Source organism: Trypanosoma brucei, chromosome 9, assembly GCF_000002445.2.
Source record: "Trypanosoma brucei brucei TREU927 chromosome 9, whole genome shotgun sequence".
Classification (NCBI taxonomy): Eukaryota; Euglenozoa; class Kinetoplastea; order Trypanosomatida; family Trypanosomatidae; genus Trypanosoma; species Trypanosoma brucei.
Window position 1 is genome coordinate 2,426,886 of NC_007282.1, and position 17,031 is coordinate 2,443,916.

At 41.2% G+C, this 17,031-nt stretch overlaps 6 protein-coding genes across 6 annotated transcripts; 4 read left to right on the plus strand and 2 right to left on the minus strand.

Moving 5' to 3' along the window:
* Window positions 1–358: 358 nt before the first annotated feature.
* On the minus strand, window positions 359–1,006 carry Tb09.244.2270 (hypothetical protein, conserved; the record flags this gene model as incomplete). The annotated part of the gene is made up of 1 exon (XM_822617.1): window positions 359–1,006. The coding sequence occupies one exon, from the start codon at window positions 1,004–1,006 to the stop codon at window positions 359–361; it is 648 nt and encodes a 215-aa protein (XP_827710.1).
* A 2,004-nt stretch (window positions 1,007–3,010) lies between these two features.
* Tb09.v1.0820 (hypothetical protein, conserved) lies at window positions 3,011–3,376 on the plus strand (the record flags this gene model as incomplete). The annotated part of the gene is made up of 1 exon (XM_822618.1): window positions 3,011–3,376. One exon carries the CDS (start codon window positions 3,011–3,013, stop codon window positions 3,374–3,376), a length of 366 nt encoding a protein of 121 aa, XP_827711.1.
* Window positions 3,377–6,875: 3,499 nt separating this feature from the next.
* Window positions 6,876–8,300, plus strand: Tb09.244.2240 (variant surface glycoprotein; the record flags this gene model as incomplete). Its single annotated transcript, XM_822619.1, has 1 exon — window positions 6,876–8,300. The coding sequence occupies one exon, from the start codon at window positions 6,876–6,878 to the stop codon at window positions 8,298–8,300; it is 1,425 nt and encodes a 474-aa protein (XP_827712.1).
* A 540-nt stretch (window positions 8,301–8,840) lies between these two features.
* Tb09.244.2230 (hypothetical protein, conserved) lies at window positions 8,841–9,488 on the minus strand (the record flags this gene model as incomplete). Its single annotated transcript, XM_822620.1, has 1 exon — window positions 8,841–9,488. The coding sequence occupies one exon, from the start codon at window positions 9,486–9,488 to the stop codon at window positions 8,841–8,843; it is 648 nt and encodes a 215-aa protein (XP_827713.1).
* A 2,004-nt stretch (window positions 9,489–11,492) lies between these two features.
* On the plus strand, window positions 11,493–11,858 carry Tb09.v1.0830 (hypothetical protein, conserved; the record flags this gene model as incomplete). The annotated part of the gene is made up of 1 exon (XM_822621.1): window positions 11,493–11,858. The coding sequence occupies one exon, from the start codon at window positions 11,493–11,495 to the stop codon at window positions 11,856–11,858; it is 366 nt and encodes a 121-aa protein (XP_827714.1).
* Window positions 11,859–15,347: 3,489 nt separating this feature from the next.
* On the plus strand, window positions 15,348–16,769 carry Tb09.244.2200 (variant surface glycoprotein; the record flags this gene model as incomplete). The annotated part of the gene is made up of 1 exon (XM_822622.1): window positions 15,348–16,769. One exon carries the CDS (start codon window positions 15,348–15,350, stop codon window positions 16,767–16,769), a length of 1,422 nt encoding a protein of 473 aa, XP_827715.1.
* Window positions 16,770–17,031: the final 262 nt, after the last annotated feature.

Genomic DNA, 17,031 nt, shown 5'->3' on the forward strand with positions numbered 1-17,031 from the left:
GGAAATGTTGGGAGGGTTTATGCTTCGTGATACTAGTAATGCGTGTTGTTGAGAACCTTTTCATATTAAAAGGAACACTACAAAAACTGAAAGCATTTACGAATGATGGGAAAGCACATAGAGGCTATAAACGGCTAAAATGTACCAACCGTACTGAGTGGGTGGTGTGAAAATAAAAAAGTATATGTTGTAGAGAATGTCGATACCGGAAGGCTACAAGAATGGAAGGAATAATAAATACAGAAAAAGAGACGCCATACTTTTCACTGAGCTATCTACAGGACATGGAAGGGATATTTCCAATGAGGAAGTTGGGAAGGTTTCAAACAAAAAAGGAGAAAACATATGAGTGATAATGTTAATGTAAGTAACGGAAGGAAGTGTTGCTTTGGAAAAAGACAGACAAATAACTAAAAGAGGATTGACTGGAGAAAATGATGCCAGGCGAAACACATAAAAAAATGAGTTCGGGAAGCATGGATATTTCGAACTTGGAACATAAAGACAAAAGAGCAGGAAAAGTTGTGGGAAATGGCATGTTATATATTTGCATCGTAGTCGCAAAAAACTGTTTGTTGTGTTGAATGAGTGGAGAAACTGAGGCACTCACGGCCGCTGAATAAGAAAATGGAGAAGGAAAGCCATGGAAAGTAATGAGGGAATAGCTTGAAAGGCACGCACACACAGACACACACACGTGATAGCGGGGTGTGGAAAAGCAAGGAGTGGAACAAAAGCCTTCATCGCTATTATGGCTAAGAAATACGACACCACCAGAATGCACTGCAGTGTTTAAAGGCAGACGAATTATTAAAGGGATCAGTATTATTGGCTGAAATACCTGTGGTATTAACCTTTGCGGTGCTTGAAGTGATGGCATGAAAAAGATTAGAGACCTCTCTTTGTTGTTAGGTCGGATGCATGGAAAAAAGAGAGTGCGTGGCTGCTCTAAGAATGTAACGTGCAAACTACAAGGCAGTAATAAAAGACCCCAAAGCAATTCCATGGCCAAAAGGACTTGATGGCGCCGTGGTTCAGACGAGAAATATCACACTACAGAATCCGACATTGCATGGGACGCAACTGCGTATCAACGCGGCAGTGATATAAGCTATCAAAACAAAAAATTATGCAATCACGGAGGTTTTTCATAAAGTAGCGTTGTCTACTATGGAAAATGCAGTAACCACTGAAAAGGAGGAAACATGCTTCAAGGAGCAAAAAGTAGCAGTGATTGCTGTAACAACAAGATTGTGAGTGGAAATAAAACAAACAGGAAGCGAAACTACGACCCAAGGATATTTAGAGTAGTATCGACACTGCCAAAGCATCACTAATGAATGCATATTTACCGAATGCGAATATATATGTATATGTGAATATATACGTACATCAATATTCTACAAAAATAGTGCTTTGCAGCGTGTGAGACTTTCAAAACATTTTTTGTGGAACACTTAAGCATAATTGTGATTAATGGAAAATTGATCTATGGATACCTTCTTTTTGCTACATGTATTTTGAATATGTTTGAGAGGAAAATGGTAACATCTCTGAGGTAAAATCTGGAACAATATAAAAGTGCTAAAGGAAATTTCTGGGTTTGACAGTAGCAATATCATGAACTACAACAGTGGTTATAAGATCTGTAAGACGGAAGTACATGTTTGTGCCATTGTACGATTTTCTTGATATATGCATTGAAGTGATTTGAATGAATAGGGGTGCAAGTCTCATGGAACATGCTCTTCATTCAACCAAGGCTTTTTAGGAATATGCAGCAAAAGTCGAAAAATGACTGACTTGACAACCAAAATGGCTTCCCTATTCTATTAGTGAAAATTCGAATGAAACAGCACATAATGGAACTACATGAAAATTCAAAGGAAATGTGATATCAAATTCCTAACCCGCTGTATCAAAATTCTCACACACCTTTCATAAAGGTATTTTAACATACATGTTTGAATTGAAAACACTCGATAAAATAATTTATGTGATATGCATGTGAAATGTGTGATGAATTCTGCCCAATCGTGCTAATATCGCTATTATTGTTAAACCTCACCTTACCATTTGTTTCAGCAAAGGCAAGAAGGAAATACTAAATGATGAAATACTGTTAAACGGTGAGGGTACAGAGGAATATCTTTTCCGGAACAGAGAGTAACTATCTGAGAGGAGTTTAATGAACCGTGTACAATGATAGTGTCAGCACACCAAGTCTTGGAACAGCATAAGCAGGCTAGGATAACAAAAGGGGAAGAAGTGACATCTGGTGCTATACAGTAACTAGCTTCAGAGGCAAAAGGAAAAGCTGCTCAACCCTATGGAAGCAATGTAACCTCACAGCCGTAGCAGTAGCGTGACTAAGAAAGGAAATGTGAACTTAGAAAAAAACATATTGAACTCAAAGTGAAAAAGCAGAAGCAGTCAACCGCACAGAGGTATCAAAGGCATAACGTAGTTTGTTGGAAGGGGCGCCGAGCAAAATCAAGTTTTAGGCAGGTGATCCGGTATGGATGTATCACACTGCGCACGGATGCCACAAACCAAGAGACTTCGAAGATATGAAAGGGAAGATTAGAGACTTCGCGTCTATCAGGCGTGCTTGAGTTAGGGACCGTAGTGGAAAGCAAACACAAACTGCTTACCCGAAGAGGGACAGTAACATGAACAATCCGAAATGGGTTTCAAACTATCTGGCACAATTCCATTTTGACTGGGTGTGAGAGAGAGTTCTTGGGACAGAGACAAACACGCGCGTTACTATAACCTTACAAATGACTCGAATACAGATATCAAATGCAATATTCTAAATGAACAATAAAAACAAGGCTCAAGAGGCAACAATGCATAAGATTCCGTTGAGTTACTTTACGTTAGCGTGAGGGTAGGAAAGAAAATGAAGAGATTTTGTGAATCTGGAAAAGGAAATGTGAGAACGCAACCCTACAACAGCTTTTAAAATATCCCATGGACTAAAGCGTTGAATAGAATTGACGGGAAAATGAGCAACCTGACAGTGAGCACAAACAAGGGAAACTATGGCAAAGCTTACATAGTTAAGCTGTGGCATGTCAATTTAATTAAAACGTGCCAGAGTGAAGAGAGGATGCCATTCAGAGTTATAAGAAAGCAAAGCCATGAAAGTGTAATTGACACGATTACTTTGTTACAATCCGATACAAATACGAGTAAAACACAAATAATAATTATGGGAGCAAGCCAGGAGTTACCTGTGAAGGTGAAATTACTGCTGATTATAATAGTGCGAGTGGCTCTTGACACAAATGCGAAAACCGTAAGCACAGTTCAGCGTCCACGAGCTCAAACTGTGAAACAGGATGAAAGCTGGTCAACGGTGAGATTGTGAGGCCACATCGCGAGTCAGTCATCTAAAACAGTGTGAATTTCGTTCAAACATTACCCAGGTTATATTTGTTTCTGTTTGTAAACGTGTGATTAGGCACTAAACTTCAATTCTAGCAGTGTTTGAATTTGTAGTACATTTGATATTTACCTCTTTTGTTGGAAAGCCAGTACGATTTTACGGTTTTGCCGATTGTTCAACGTAGTCTTGAAAGGGCTCAAAAGCACAACTACGTGACTTCTTAACATTTCATCAGAGATGCACTACACTACACTACACGGGTGAGCACATCGCCGTAACTCGGGGGCAGGTTTACTTTTTTGACTCAGCATCAAAAAGGTAGAACCTTGAATATGATGCAAGTGGACCTCAGGTGGGGACTATCTGGCGCAAGAAAACGCTAGCAGAACTCGGGTCTCTCCCTCACTTGAAGTAAAAATTGTGTTGCATTGCGGGCTCCGGTGACGATTGCTCACTCTTTATTCAGATTTTTGGGGTTACCAAGCATGTAAAGCTAAGGAAGTGCAGTTCTTTCTCTGTAGTTGTTGGGTGAGCGGTTATGTAAATGTGTATATCTTCACATTTTTATATTTCAATGTTGGCTTTTACGAATTTTTTTGTTTGCAATGCGTTGAAATTACACGACAACGACGTGGCTCAGGGTGTTACATGTACTGATTTAATTTTTGACGCCATCTCAGTTAGTGAAAGGATACGATGGCGATCCGCAAAGGGAAGGAAAGAGACTTCCGGATTGCAGAGACGTACCAAAAATTGACAGGAATTTAGGTTGCTCAAAGGAAAATAATTATGGATACTAAGCGGTAAGAGACTTTGTGCTGGAGAGGCTTCTGGGGTTGGATTCTGTTTGAACAGAAACTGCACGCCATGACTGATAAGTGAGCTGGTTCCCCTGAGGCATAGACGGGTGAATAATGCTTTCCTCAGTTTTTTTGAGTGGGAATTCGTCGCTGTAAAAGAGTCACCTGGTGTGAAAAGGATTGATAGAGCGTATCCGAACATTTTAACTATTCCAATCTAAGGAACAAGAAGTGTGAAACATCTGGTGAGAGTAGAACGTCTTGTTACCTTAGCTCCCTTGGGCGGAACACAGATTTAGGGTCGTGTAAAAGAGGGACGAGAGGTGTGTCTTCCTATTGAAGTTGGAGGTCTCTAGCTGAAAAAAAGCCACTGATTCTAGTGACATGAATAGTCCAGACAATATCCCTAGGCGCGCGCACCTCACAGGCCGGCAGAATAGTAAAACTCAATTTTCACTACAATCCAGTTACCAAACTGTACATTTAATCTTACTCTTCCCACTGTAAAAACATATAAGTGTTATTCAACTCGGGTGCTGAATCCATACCAAAGCACATAGAGGTAACAAATAAAAGCCTCTATTTCTGTAAACTAATTCACACTTGCTTGCGAATGCACACCTCTCCTTTAACATTCGTAAGACAGTATAGGGTTTTACTGAAGTCCTGGTTTACGCAAGATATTATATACGGTTGTTTACGCAGTCACCTCTACTGGTTTCTGGACAAGAATGTGACCAGCTGCAAAGCATGGCTCTCAATGGGAGTGATTTGCGAGTCATGTTAAAGAGCCATACTATGGAGACTCATACATGTGTATATTATTGTTGGGGTGATTCACCAGCCCTTTTTACAAAATGTGTAATATTCTCTTGCATTTGGCAGTGAAGCATAAAAGCGTGCTGCTGTTGTACTGAATATATTCCCTTTCCTCTGCGGTACCCTTCTTATCCTTTTTAAATGATGAACTTAGTGTGAATTAGAAGAGTGCACGAATTTATCCAAAATAGAGTGGGTGTAATGGGAAGACACATCACGTAGAGGACACTCCGTATGCTAGCAGCTGATGCTTACGGTTGGAAGTAGAAGAAGCATTCAGTATACGAGGCGTAGTGCCACCTTGCCATAAATTGGCTGTCGGAGTTGACAAGAGATCGCTGAAGTAGCAACTCTCTAAGGGCCACATAATGAAGATGTCCGCCATAATGTCGCTAAGACACACATGAAAACATGCACAGTGGTCGTGCCAAAGTATCCTCACCACAGTAGCAACACAAAAAGTAAGGGTGAGTTCCTATGGAAGAAAAATTATGCGATATTCCGGCAAGGCACTTGAAACCCTTTAGTAGCAGACGGTATCCAAGGATTGTTAACAACAAACATGGTATGAGAATCACAACACACAAGGGGAAAGAGGAACAATTACTCTTTGAACCTCAATACTTTTAGAGGGTCGAACTCTCATCTGTCATCTGTCCCACGTGGCACTCTCACACACCACATCAAGGGTGATGAGAGAATTTTTGTGTAAGCATATGATGGTCAGTGAGTTGGTGAAAAATGGAGCATATTTGCAGCACTGCCGTTTTTGTTATTTTCTACTCCAGCACTTTTGATACAGTGGGCCATATCAGGGTTGTGCAATAAATGCGTAAAGTTGGTGGAGAAAAGTCTAACACCCTCTGCACCGCATCCTTACCAACAGAATGAGTAGCAGCAGCTCCCTGAGATAAATCACTTCCCCCTTACAAGAATAGTTTAACAGAGGGCAGGCGAAAGGCACAGTGTTCGGCCTTTCAATGTTAAAAGCTGCAGTTAACTCCATTTATTTTCTTACTAAACATCCCAAGACACAGCTTAAAGCATGGATTCTTTGTGGAAGACTTGACAGTGAGGAGAGGAAACGTGGATGGCTTTTCAGAAGGAACTGAATGTTATAGCTGTGATAGGAATCCGTATTTACTTCGGGAAAGTCGTCACGAAGAAAACAGGGTGTGAGGTGTTGGGAGGACATTTGGGGTCACGGTAATGGGGATACGCGGCGATGCCCACTCCATGCTGAATTTATATCCACACCGTTAATGTACTGGCAAATCGGATATCCGCAGCGCCTTCTTACCCATAGAGTGCAAAGTGAGGAGTACAAACTGACATTGGCACTTTTCATTACTTCCAACATGTATTACACACGCGTTACTCGGATGTAAGATATCGTGTGATTACAGGAGTTATTTCAAATATTAATAAAGCTATGGAGAGTAATAGTCTCCTTATCCTTTTTCACCCAATCTGTCATTTCATATAGTTTCTTCCATGAGAGTTCGATGATATGGAACAATAATGTGTGGTGGAGCATATGTGTGAAAAGAGGAACTGACGGCACTTTTACTCCTGTCACCGGGTAAAATGAATTAGGAGCTATGGAAGACTTTCTCATTGAGGGTTATGACGCTGCCTCACTATTTCATGGGATTCGTGCGAAGGGAAAACAGAAAAATTATGTTTCAGCAGTAGTCATGAAAATCTTACTTTTTTGTACCTGAAGTAATAACCCTGAGAACACTGAAACACTTCCATGAGACGTGTAGAAGAATGTCGAAATGCCAAGAAAGATCATAATACTTCACTTTTTGGTTCTTTTTTAATTTTGCTAAAGACAAGGGTGAAACATCCAAGGCACTATGTACTGGGTTGTAGTTTTACTGACGGTACTCCACAGTTGTCATCGGGCGCTTGGTAAGGAGGATATAGTGAATCAAAAGGAGTTTGAAGCGTTGTGTCGAATGATAAATTGGGCAGAAGAAAGACTTGAGCACATAAAAGTAACGAAACGAGTTACCCAAGAAGCTCTGAAAATAGGCGTAAGATATCTTGAAGTGGCCGGTGAGGAAGAGTGTAGACACATCGCCAAAGCGCAGGAAGATTCTTGTACCAAGAAAATGGAGGATCGGAAAAGGAATTGCGGGCTGTACAAAAATTTTTGGGAAGAGGCGCAGAAAGCAGTGAAGGAAAGGGCTTTTAGCGGAGAGAAGCTGGAGCGTAAAATAGACGCTTTGGGGGAGCATACAGTGGACGAAATAAAAAAAAAGGGAATGTACGGGGCAGATATATATCATGATGTTGAAGCGAAGAGGCCGTCAGGAAATATGAGAAAAATGGAGGAGCACCTCATTAAAGCTCTTTATGGAATGGAATATTTTAGTGAAGATATAAAAGGAGGGGATTCAGATCGAAGCAGAGTCTGCGGGCAAAATCTGCGTAACAATAAGGCAACGGGGGGTTGGTCACTAGCGGTGGATTTGTTGTGCTTGTGTGCAACCCACAACTCCTGGAAAGGTAGGAAGAAGGTTTGCTGCGCAGACTGCAGTACAGGAGAGAATAGAGACGAATGGAATCCAGAGTCAAACGAGGCACCACGCTGGGATTTTCTGAAACAGAAGTGTGCAGGCCGTCACCGAAATCGTCACGACATGATCGAAAAACTGAGTGAAGCGGAAGAGAATCTTATGAAAACAGTAACTAAAATAGGCACAATACCATATACACATACGTACGTGCTTGGAACCGCTGTAAATAGCAGAATAAAACCATGCGGGGCTGATATAAACAAGCAGCAGGAAATATGTGTGCACTACGGATCAGATAACGGAACGAAACTTCCCTGGTTAAAAGCGTTGCAAAAGGTAGAAAAGGAAATGAAACTTACGCTGAAAGATAAACAAGATAAGTCAGCTAAGCTCAAGCGGATGGAAGAACTAAATCAAGAGATCGAAAGCTTAATCAGAGGTGATACAGGGCGAGGAGGCCAACGGGGAAGACAGAAACGCAGTGTCAATCCCGAGAACAGTGTCCCAGAAACCCCAGCTGACCCGAGCGATCCGACACAGTCAGTCCCACATACCAATGAAAAAAAGCGAAGTGTAAGGAAACCGATATCAACAGGTAACGGTGCAACCAAAAGCTACAATAGCGAAGAGGATGATTCTTACGAATATGAGTGCGAGGGAGAAAACTCAGCATGCTCAGATTCGCCAGCAAAACCAACAGTAAAAAACAGCAAAAGTGCTATAAATTGTCCACTGGGATTAATTTTGCTTTTGGTATAAACGAAAAGCTCCAACACAAGGTAGAGAAAAAAAGAGGATATGGAATTTGTTGTGTTTGCGGCACCTCAATATTCCACACGGAGGGAGATGGTGTGACTTTCAAAACCTGTACAGGAGACATGTGATGCGTCAGAGCAATCGTCAACTCCAGTAGAGTCATCCAGGAAACCGCAACGAGAGAGGGAGATGTTGGGAGGGTTTATGCTTCGTGATACTGGTAATGCGTATTGTTGAGAACCTTTTCATACCAAAAGGAACACTACGAAAATTGAAAGCATTTTCTAATGATGGGAAAGCACATAGAGGCTATAAACAACTAAAATGTACCAACCGTACTGAGTGGGTGGTGTGAAAATAAAAAAGTATATGTTGTAGAGAATGTCGATACCGGAAGGCTACAAGAATGGAAGGAATAATAAATACAGAAAAAGAGACGCCATACTTTTCACTGAGCTATCTACAGGACATGGAAGGGATATTTCCAATGAGGAAGTTGGGAAGGTTTCAAACAAAAAAGGAGAAAACATATGAGTGATAATGTTAATGTAAGTAACGGAAGGAAGTGTTGCTTTGGAAAAAGACAGACAAATAACTGAAAGAGGGTTGACTGGAGAAAATGATGCCAGGTGAAACACATAAAAAAATGAGTTCGGGAAGCATGGATATTTCGAACTTGGAACATAAAGACAAAAGAGCAGGAAAAGTTGTGGGAAATGGCATGTTATATATTTGCATCGTAGTCGCAAAAAACTGTTTGTTGTGTTGAATGAGTGGAGAAACTGAGGCACTCACGGCCGCTGAATAAGAAAATGGAGAAGGAAAGCCATGGAAAGTAATGAGGGAATAGCTTGAAAGGCACGCACACACAGACACACACACGTGATAGCGGGGTGTGGAAAAGCAAGGAGTGGAACGAAAGCCTTCATCGCTATTATGGCTAAGAAATACGACACCACCAGAATGCACTGCAGTGTTTAAAGGCAGACGAATTATTAAAGGGATCAGTATTATTGGCTGAAATACCTGTGGTATTAACTTTTGCGGTGCTTGAAGTGATGGCATGAAAAAGATTAGAAACCTCTCTTTGTTGTTAGGTCGGATGCATGGAAAAAAGAGAGTGCGTGGCTGCTCTAAGAATGTAACGTGCAAACTACAAGGCAGTAATAAAAGACCCCAAAGCAATTCCATGGCCAAAAGGACTTGATGGCGCCGTGGTTCAGACGAGAAATATCACACTACAGAATCCGACATTGCATGGGACGCAACTGCGTATCAACGCGGCAGTGATATAAGCTATCAAAACAAAAAATTATGCAATCACGGAGGTTTTTCATGCAGCAGCGTTGTCTACTATGGAAAATGCAGTAACCACTGAAAAGGAGGAAACATGCTTCAAGGAGCAAAAAGTAGCAGTGATTGCTGTAACAACAAGATTGTGAGTGGAAATAAAACAAACAGGAAGCTAAACTACGACCCAAGGATATTTAGAGTAGTATCGACACTGCCAAAGCATCACTAATGAATGCATATTTACCGAATGCGAATATATATGTATATGTGAATATATACGTACATCAATATTCTACAAAAATAGTGCTTTGCAGCGTGTGAGACTTTCAAAACATTTTTTGTGGAACACTTAAGCATAATTGTGATTAATGGAAAATTGATCTATGGATACCTTCTTTTTGCTACATGTATTTTGAATATGTTTCGGAAGAAAATGGTAATATCTCTGAGGTAAAATCTGGAACAATATAAAAATGCTAAAGGAAATTTCTGGGTTTTACAGCAGCAATATCATGAACTACAACAGTGGTTATAAGATCTGTAAGACGGAAGTACATGTTTGTGCCATTGTACGATTTTCTTGATATATGCATTGAAGTGATTTGAATGAATAGGGGTGCAAGTCTCATGAAACATGCTCTTCATTCAACCAAGGCTTTTTAGGAATATGCAGCAAAAGTCGAAAAATGACTGACTTGACAACCAAAATGGCGTCCCTATTCTATTAGTGAAAATTCGAATGAAACAGCACATAATGGAACTACATGAAAATTCAAAGGAAATGTGATATCAAATTCCTAACCCGCTGTATCAAAATTCTCACACACCTTTCATAAAGGTATTTTAACATACATGTTTGAATTGAAAACACTCGATAAAATAATTTATGTGATCTGCGTATGAAATGTGTGATGAATTCTGCCCAATCGTGCTAATATCGCTATTATTGTTAAACCTCACCTTACCATTTGTTTCAGCAAAGGCAAGAAGGAAATACTAAATGATGAAATACTGTTAAACGGTGAGGGTACAGAGGAATATCTTTTCCGGAACAGAGAGTAACTATCTGAGAGGAGTTTAATGAACCGTGTACAATGATAGTGTCAGCACACCAAGTCTTGGAACAGCATAAGCAGGCTAGGATAACAAAAGGGGAAGAAGTGACATCTGGTGCTATACAGTAACTAGCTTCAGAAGCAAAAAGAAAAGCTGCTCAACCCTATGGAAGCAATGTAACCTCACAGCCGTAGCAGTAGCGTGACTAAGAAAGGAAATGTGAACTTAGAAAAAAACATATTGAACTCAAAGTGAAAAAGCAGAAGCAGTCAACCGCACAGAGGTATCAAAGGCATAACGTAGTTTGTTGGAAGGGGCGCCGAGAAAAATCAAGTTTTAGGCAGGTGATCCGGTATGGATGTATCACACTGCGCACGGATGCCACAAACCAAGAGACTTCGAAGATATGAAAGGGAAGATTAGAGACTTCGCGTCTATCAGGCGTGCTTGAGTTAGGGACCGTAGTGGAAAGCAAACACAAACTGCTTACCCGAAGAGGGACAGTAACATGAACAATCCGAAATGGGTTTCAAACTATCTGGCACAATTCCATTTTGACTGGGTGTGAGAGAGAGTTCTTGGGACAGAGACAAACACGCGCGTTACTATAACCTTACAAATGACTCGAATACAGATATCAAATGCAATATTCTAAATGAACAATAAAAACAAGGCTCAAGAGGCAACAATGCATAAGATTCCATAGAGTTACTTGACATTAGCGTGAGGGTAGAAAAGAAAATGAAGAGATTTTGTGAATCTGGAAAAGGAAATGTGAGAACGCAACCCTACAACAGCTTTTAAAATATCCCATGGACTAAAGCGTTGAATAGAATTGACGGGAAAATGAGCAACCTGACAGTGAGCACAAACAAGGGAAACTATGGCAAAGCTTACATAGTTAAGCTGTGGCATGTCAATTTAATTAAAACGTGCCAGAGTGAAGAGAGGATGCCATTCAGAGTTATAAGAAAGCAAAGCCATGAAAGTGTAATTGACACGATTACTTTGTTACAATCCGATACAAATACGAGTAAAACACAAATAATAATTATGGGAGCAAGCCAGGAGTTACCTGTGAAGGTGAAATTACTGCTGATTATAATAGTGCGAGTGGCTCTTGACACAAATGCGAAAACCGTAAGCACAGTTCAGCGTCCACGAGCTCAAACTGTGAAACAGGATGAAAGCTGGTCAACGGTGAGATTGTGAGGCCACATCGCGAGTCAGTCATCTAAAACAGTGTGAATTTCGTTCAAACATTACCCAGGTTATATTTGTTTCTGTTTGTAAACGTGTGATTAGGCACTAAACTTCAATTCTAGCAGTGTTTGAATTTGTAGTACATTTGATATTTACCTCTTTTGTTGGAAAGCCAGTACGATTTTACGGTTTTGCCGATTGTTCAACGTAGTCTTGAAAGGGCTCAAAAGCACAACTACGTGACTTCTTAACATTTCATCAGAGATGCACTACACTACACTACACGGGTGAGCACATCGCCGTAACTCGGGGGCAGGTTTACTTTTTTGACTCAGCATCAAAAAGGTAGAACCTTGAATATGATGCAAGTGGACCTCAGGTGGGGACTATCTGGCGCAAGAAAACGCTAGCAGAACTCGGGTCTCTCCCTCACTTGAAGTAAAAATTGTGTTGCATTGCGGGCTCCGGTGACGATTGCTCACTCTTTATTCAGATTTTTGAGGTTACCAAGCATGTAAAGCTAAGGAAGTGCAGTTCTTTCTCTGTAGTTGTTGGGTGAGCGGTTATGTAAATGGGTATATCTTCACATTTTTATATTTCAATGTTGGCTTTTACGAATTTTTTTGTTTGCAATGCGTTGAAATTACACGACAACGACGTGGCTCAGGGTGTTACATGTACTGATTTAATTTTTAACGCCATCTCAGTTAGTGAAAGGATACGATGGCGATCCGCAAAGGGAAGGAAAGAGACTTCCGGATTGCAGAGACGTACCAAAAATTGACAGGAATTTAGGTTGCTCAAAGGAAAATAATTATGGATACTAAGCGGTAAGAGACTTTGTGCTGGAGAGGCTTCTGGGGTTGGATTCTGTTTGAACAGAAACTGCACGCCATGACTGATAAGTGAGCTGGTTCCCCTGAGGCATAGACGGGTGAATAATGCTTTCCTCAGTTTTTTTGAGGGGGAATTCGTCGCTGTAAAAGAGTCACCTGGTGTGAAAAGGATTGATAGAGCGTATCCGAACATTTTAACTATTCCAATCTAAGGAACAAGAAGTGTGAAACATCTGGTGAGAGTAGAACGTCTTGTTACCTTAGCTCCCTTGGGCGGAACACAGATTTAGGGTCGTGTAAAAGAGGGACGAGAGGTGTGTCTTCCTATTGAAGTTGGAGGTCTCTAGCTGAAAAAAAGCCACTGATTCTAGTGACATGAATAGTCCAGACAATATCCCTAGGCGCGCGCACCTCACAGGCCGGCAGAATAGTAAAACTCAATTTTCACTACAATCCAGTTACCAAACTGTACATTTAATCTTACTCTTCCCACTGTAAAAACATATAAGTGTTATTCAACTCGGGTGCTGAATCCATACCAAAGCACATAGAGGTAACAAATAAAAGCCTCTATTTCTGTAAACTAATTCACACTTGCTTGCGAATGCACACCTCTCCTTTAACATTCGTAAGACAGTATAGGGTTTTACTGAAGTCCTGGTTTACGCAAGATATTATATACGGTTGTTTACGCAGTCACCTCTACTGGTTTCTGGACAAGAATGTGACCAGCTGCAAAGCATGGCTCTCAATGGGAGTGATTTGCGAGTCATGTTAAAGAGCCATGCTATGGAGACTCATACATGTGTATATTATTGTTGGGGTGATTCACCAGCCCTTTTTACAAAATGTGTAATATTCTCTTGCATTTGGCAGTGAAGCATAAAAGCGTGCTGCTGTTGTACTGAATATATTCCCTTTCCTCTGCGGTACCCTTCTTATCCTTTTTAAATGATGAACTTAGTGTGAATTAGAAGAGTGCACGAATTTATCCAAAATAGAGTGGGTGTAATGGGAAGACACATCACGTAGAGGACACTCCGTATGCTAGCAGCTGATGCTTACGGTTGGAAGTAGAAGAAGCATTCAGTATACGAGGCGTAGTGCCACCTTGCCATAAATTGGCTGTCGGGGTTGACAAGAGATCGCTGAAGTAGCAACTCTCTAAGGGCCACATAATGAAGATGTCCGCCATAATGTCGCTAAGACACACATGAAAACATGCACAGTGGTCGTGCCAAAGTATCCTCACCACAGTAGCAACACAAAAAGTAAGGGTGAGTTCCTATGGAAGAAAAATTATGCGATATTCCGGTAAGGCACTTGAAACCCTTTAGTAGCAGGCGGTATCCAAGGATTGTTAACAACAAACATGGTATGAGAATCACAACACACAAGGGGAAAGAGGAACAATTACTCTTTGAATCTCAATACTTTTAGAGGGTCGAACTCTCATCTGTCATCTGTCCCACGGTGGCACTCTCACACACCACATCAAGGGTGATGAGAGAATTTTTGTGTAAGCATATGATGGTCAGTGAGTTGGTGAAAAATGGAGCATATTTGCAGCACTGCCGTTTTTGTTATTTTCTACTCCAGCACTTTTGATACAGTGGGCCATATCAGGGTTGTGCAATAAATGCGTAAAGTTGGTGGAGAAAAGTCTAACACCCTCTGCACCGCATCCTTACCAACAGAATGAGTAGCAGCAGCTCCCTGAGATAAATCACTTCCCCCTTACAAGAATAGTTTAACAGAGGGCAGGCGAAAGGCACAGTGTTCGGCCTTTCAATGTTAAAAGCTGCAGTTAACTCCCTTCATTTTCTTACCAAACATCCCAAGACACAGCTTAAAGCACGGATTCTTTGTGAAATACTCGTCGGTGAGGAGAGGAAACGTGGATGGCTCTTCAGAAGGGACTGAATGTTATAGCTGTGATAGGAATCCGTATTTACTTCGGGAAAGTCGTCACGAAGAAAACAGGGTGTGAGGTGTTGAGAGGACATTTTGAGGTCACAGTAATGGGGAAACGCGGCGACACCCACTCCATGTTGAATTTATATCCACACCGTTAGTGTACTGGCAAATCGGATATCCGCAGCGCCTTCTTACCCATAGAGTGCAAAGTGAAGAATACAAACTGACATTGGCACTTTTCATTACTTCCAACATGTATTACACACGCGTTACTCGGATGTAAGATATCGTGTGATTACAGGAGTTATTTCAAATATTAATAAAGCTATGGAGAGTAATAGTCTCCTTATCCTTTTTCACCCAATCTGTCATTTCATATAGTTTCTTCCATGAGAGTTCGATGATATGGAACAATAATGTGTGGTGGAGCATATGTGTGAAAAGAGGAACTGACGGCACTTTTACTCTTGTCACCGGGTAAAATGAATTAGGAGCTATGGAAGACTTTCTCATTGAGGGTTATGACGCTGCCTCACTATTTCATGGGATTCGTGCGAAGGGAAAACAGAAAAATTATGTTTCAGCAGTAGTCATGAAAATCTTACTTTTTTGTACCTGAAGTAATAACCCTGAGAACACTGAAACACTTCCATGAGACGTGTAGAAGAATGTCGAAATGCCAAGAAAGATCATAATACTTCACTTTTCTGTTTTTCTTTAATTTTGCTAAAGACAAGGGTGAAGCATGCGGAGAAGTATGTACTGGGTTGTATTTTTAGTGGCGGCACTACAGGGTATTCATTTAGTGTCGGGGCAGGATATAGTGAATCAAAAGGAATTTGAAGCGTTGTGTCGAATTGTAAATTGGGCAGAAAAGGGACTGAAGCAGATAACTTTGGCACGACAGGTTACCCAAGAAGCTCAGAAAATAGGCGTGAGATATCTTGAAGTAGTCGGTGAGGAAAATGCTGCTGAGCTCGCCAAAACACAAGAAGATTCTTGTGCATATAAAAGGGAGGTTGGCGGAAGGAATTGTGTGCTGTACAAAACATTTTGGCAACATGCGCAGGAAGCATTGAAGGGGACTGCCAGATCGTCAGTCCATCACAGAGCAATGAATACATTGGAATATCATACAATTGAAAAAATAAAAGAAAAAGCAATGCACGGGGCAGATATATATCACGATGTTGGAGCGGAGAGTCTGTCAGTAAAGGTGGAAAAGATTGAGCGGAAAATCAATCAAGCCCTTTATGGAATGGAATATTTCACCGAAGAAATAAAGCCAGGAGGAGACAGGAGCAGAGTGTGCGGTCAAAGCTCGCGTAGTGAAATGATTATTGGAGGAAACTCACTGGCCGTGGACTTTTTGTGCTTGTGTGCAATGCACAGTTCTTGGAATGGAATAAAGGTATGCTGCACAGACTGCACTACGGGAGAGAATAGCAATGAATGGGACCCAGAATCAAACGGAGTACAACGTTGGAAATTTTTGAAACAGAAATGTGCTGATCATAATCCAAATTATTATGACACGGAGAAAAGACTGCGTAATGCAAAACAGAATTTTATGGATACAGTAACAACGATACATGGAAGAGGAGGAAGAACTTTGTACAAACTTGGGAAAAAGCAAAGCAGTGAAGTAAACAACTGCGGGGCGGGTACTGGCCGCGGGCAAGGAATATGCGTGCTATATAAGGGACATGGAGAGGAGCTGCCCTGGATGAAAGCGTTGGTAGAGGTCGAAAATGAGATGGAAGTTCTGCTTCAAGACAAACACAATAAGTCAGCAAAACTAGAGAGAATTAAAGAGCTAAGTCAAGAGATAGAAAAGTTAATCAAAGGTGATCCGGGGCGAGGAGGCCAACGGGGAAGACAGAAACGCAGTGTCAATCCCGAGAACAGTGTCCCAGAAACCCCAGCTGACCCGAGCGATCCGACACAGTCAGTCCCACATACCAATGAAAAAAAGCGAAGTGTAAGGAAACCGATATCAACAGGTAACGGTGCAACCAAAAGCTACAATAGCGAAGAGGATGATTCTTACGAATATGAGTGCGAGGGAGAAAACTCAGCATGCTCAGATTCGCCAGCAAAACCAACAGTAAAAAACAGCAAAAGTGCTATAAATTGTCCACTGGGATTAATTTTGCTTTTGGTATAAACGAAAAGCTCCAACACAAGGTAGAGAAAAAAAGAGGATATGGAATTTGTTGTGTTTGCGGCACCTCAATATTCCACACGGAGGGAGATGGTGTGACTTTCAAAACTTGTACAGGAGACATGTGATGCGTCAGAGCAATCGTCAACTCCAGTAGAGTCATCCTGGAAACCGCAACGAGAGAGGGAGATGTTGGGAGGGTTTATGCTTCGTGATACTGGTAATGCGTATTGTTGAGAACCTTTTCATACCAAAAGGAACACTA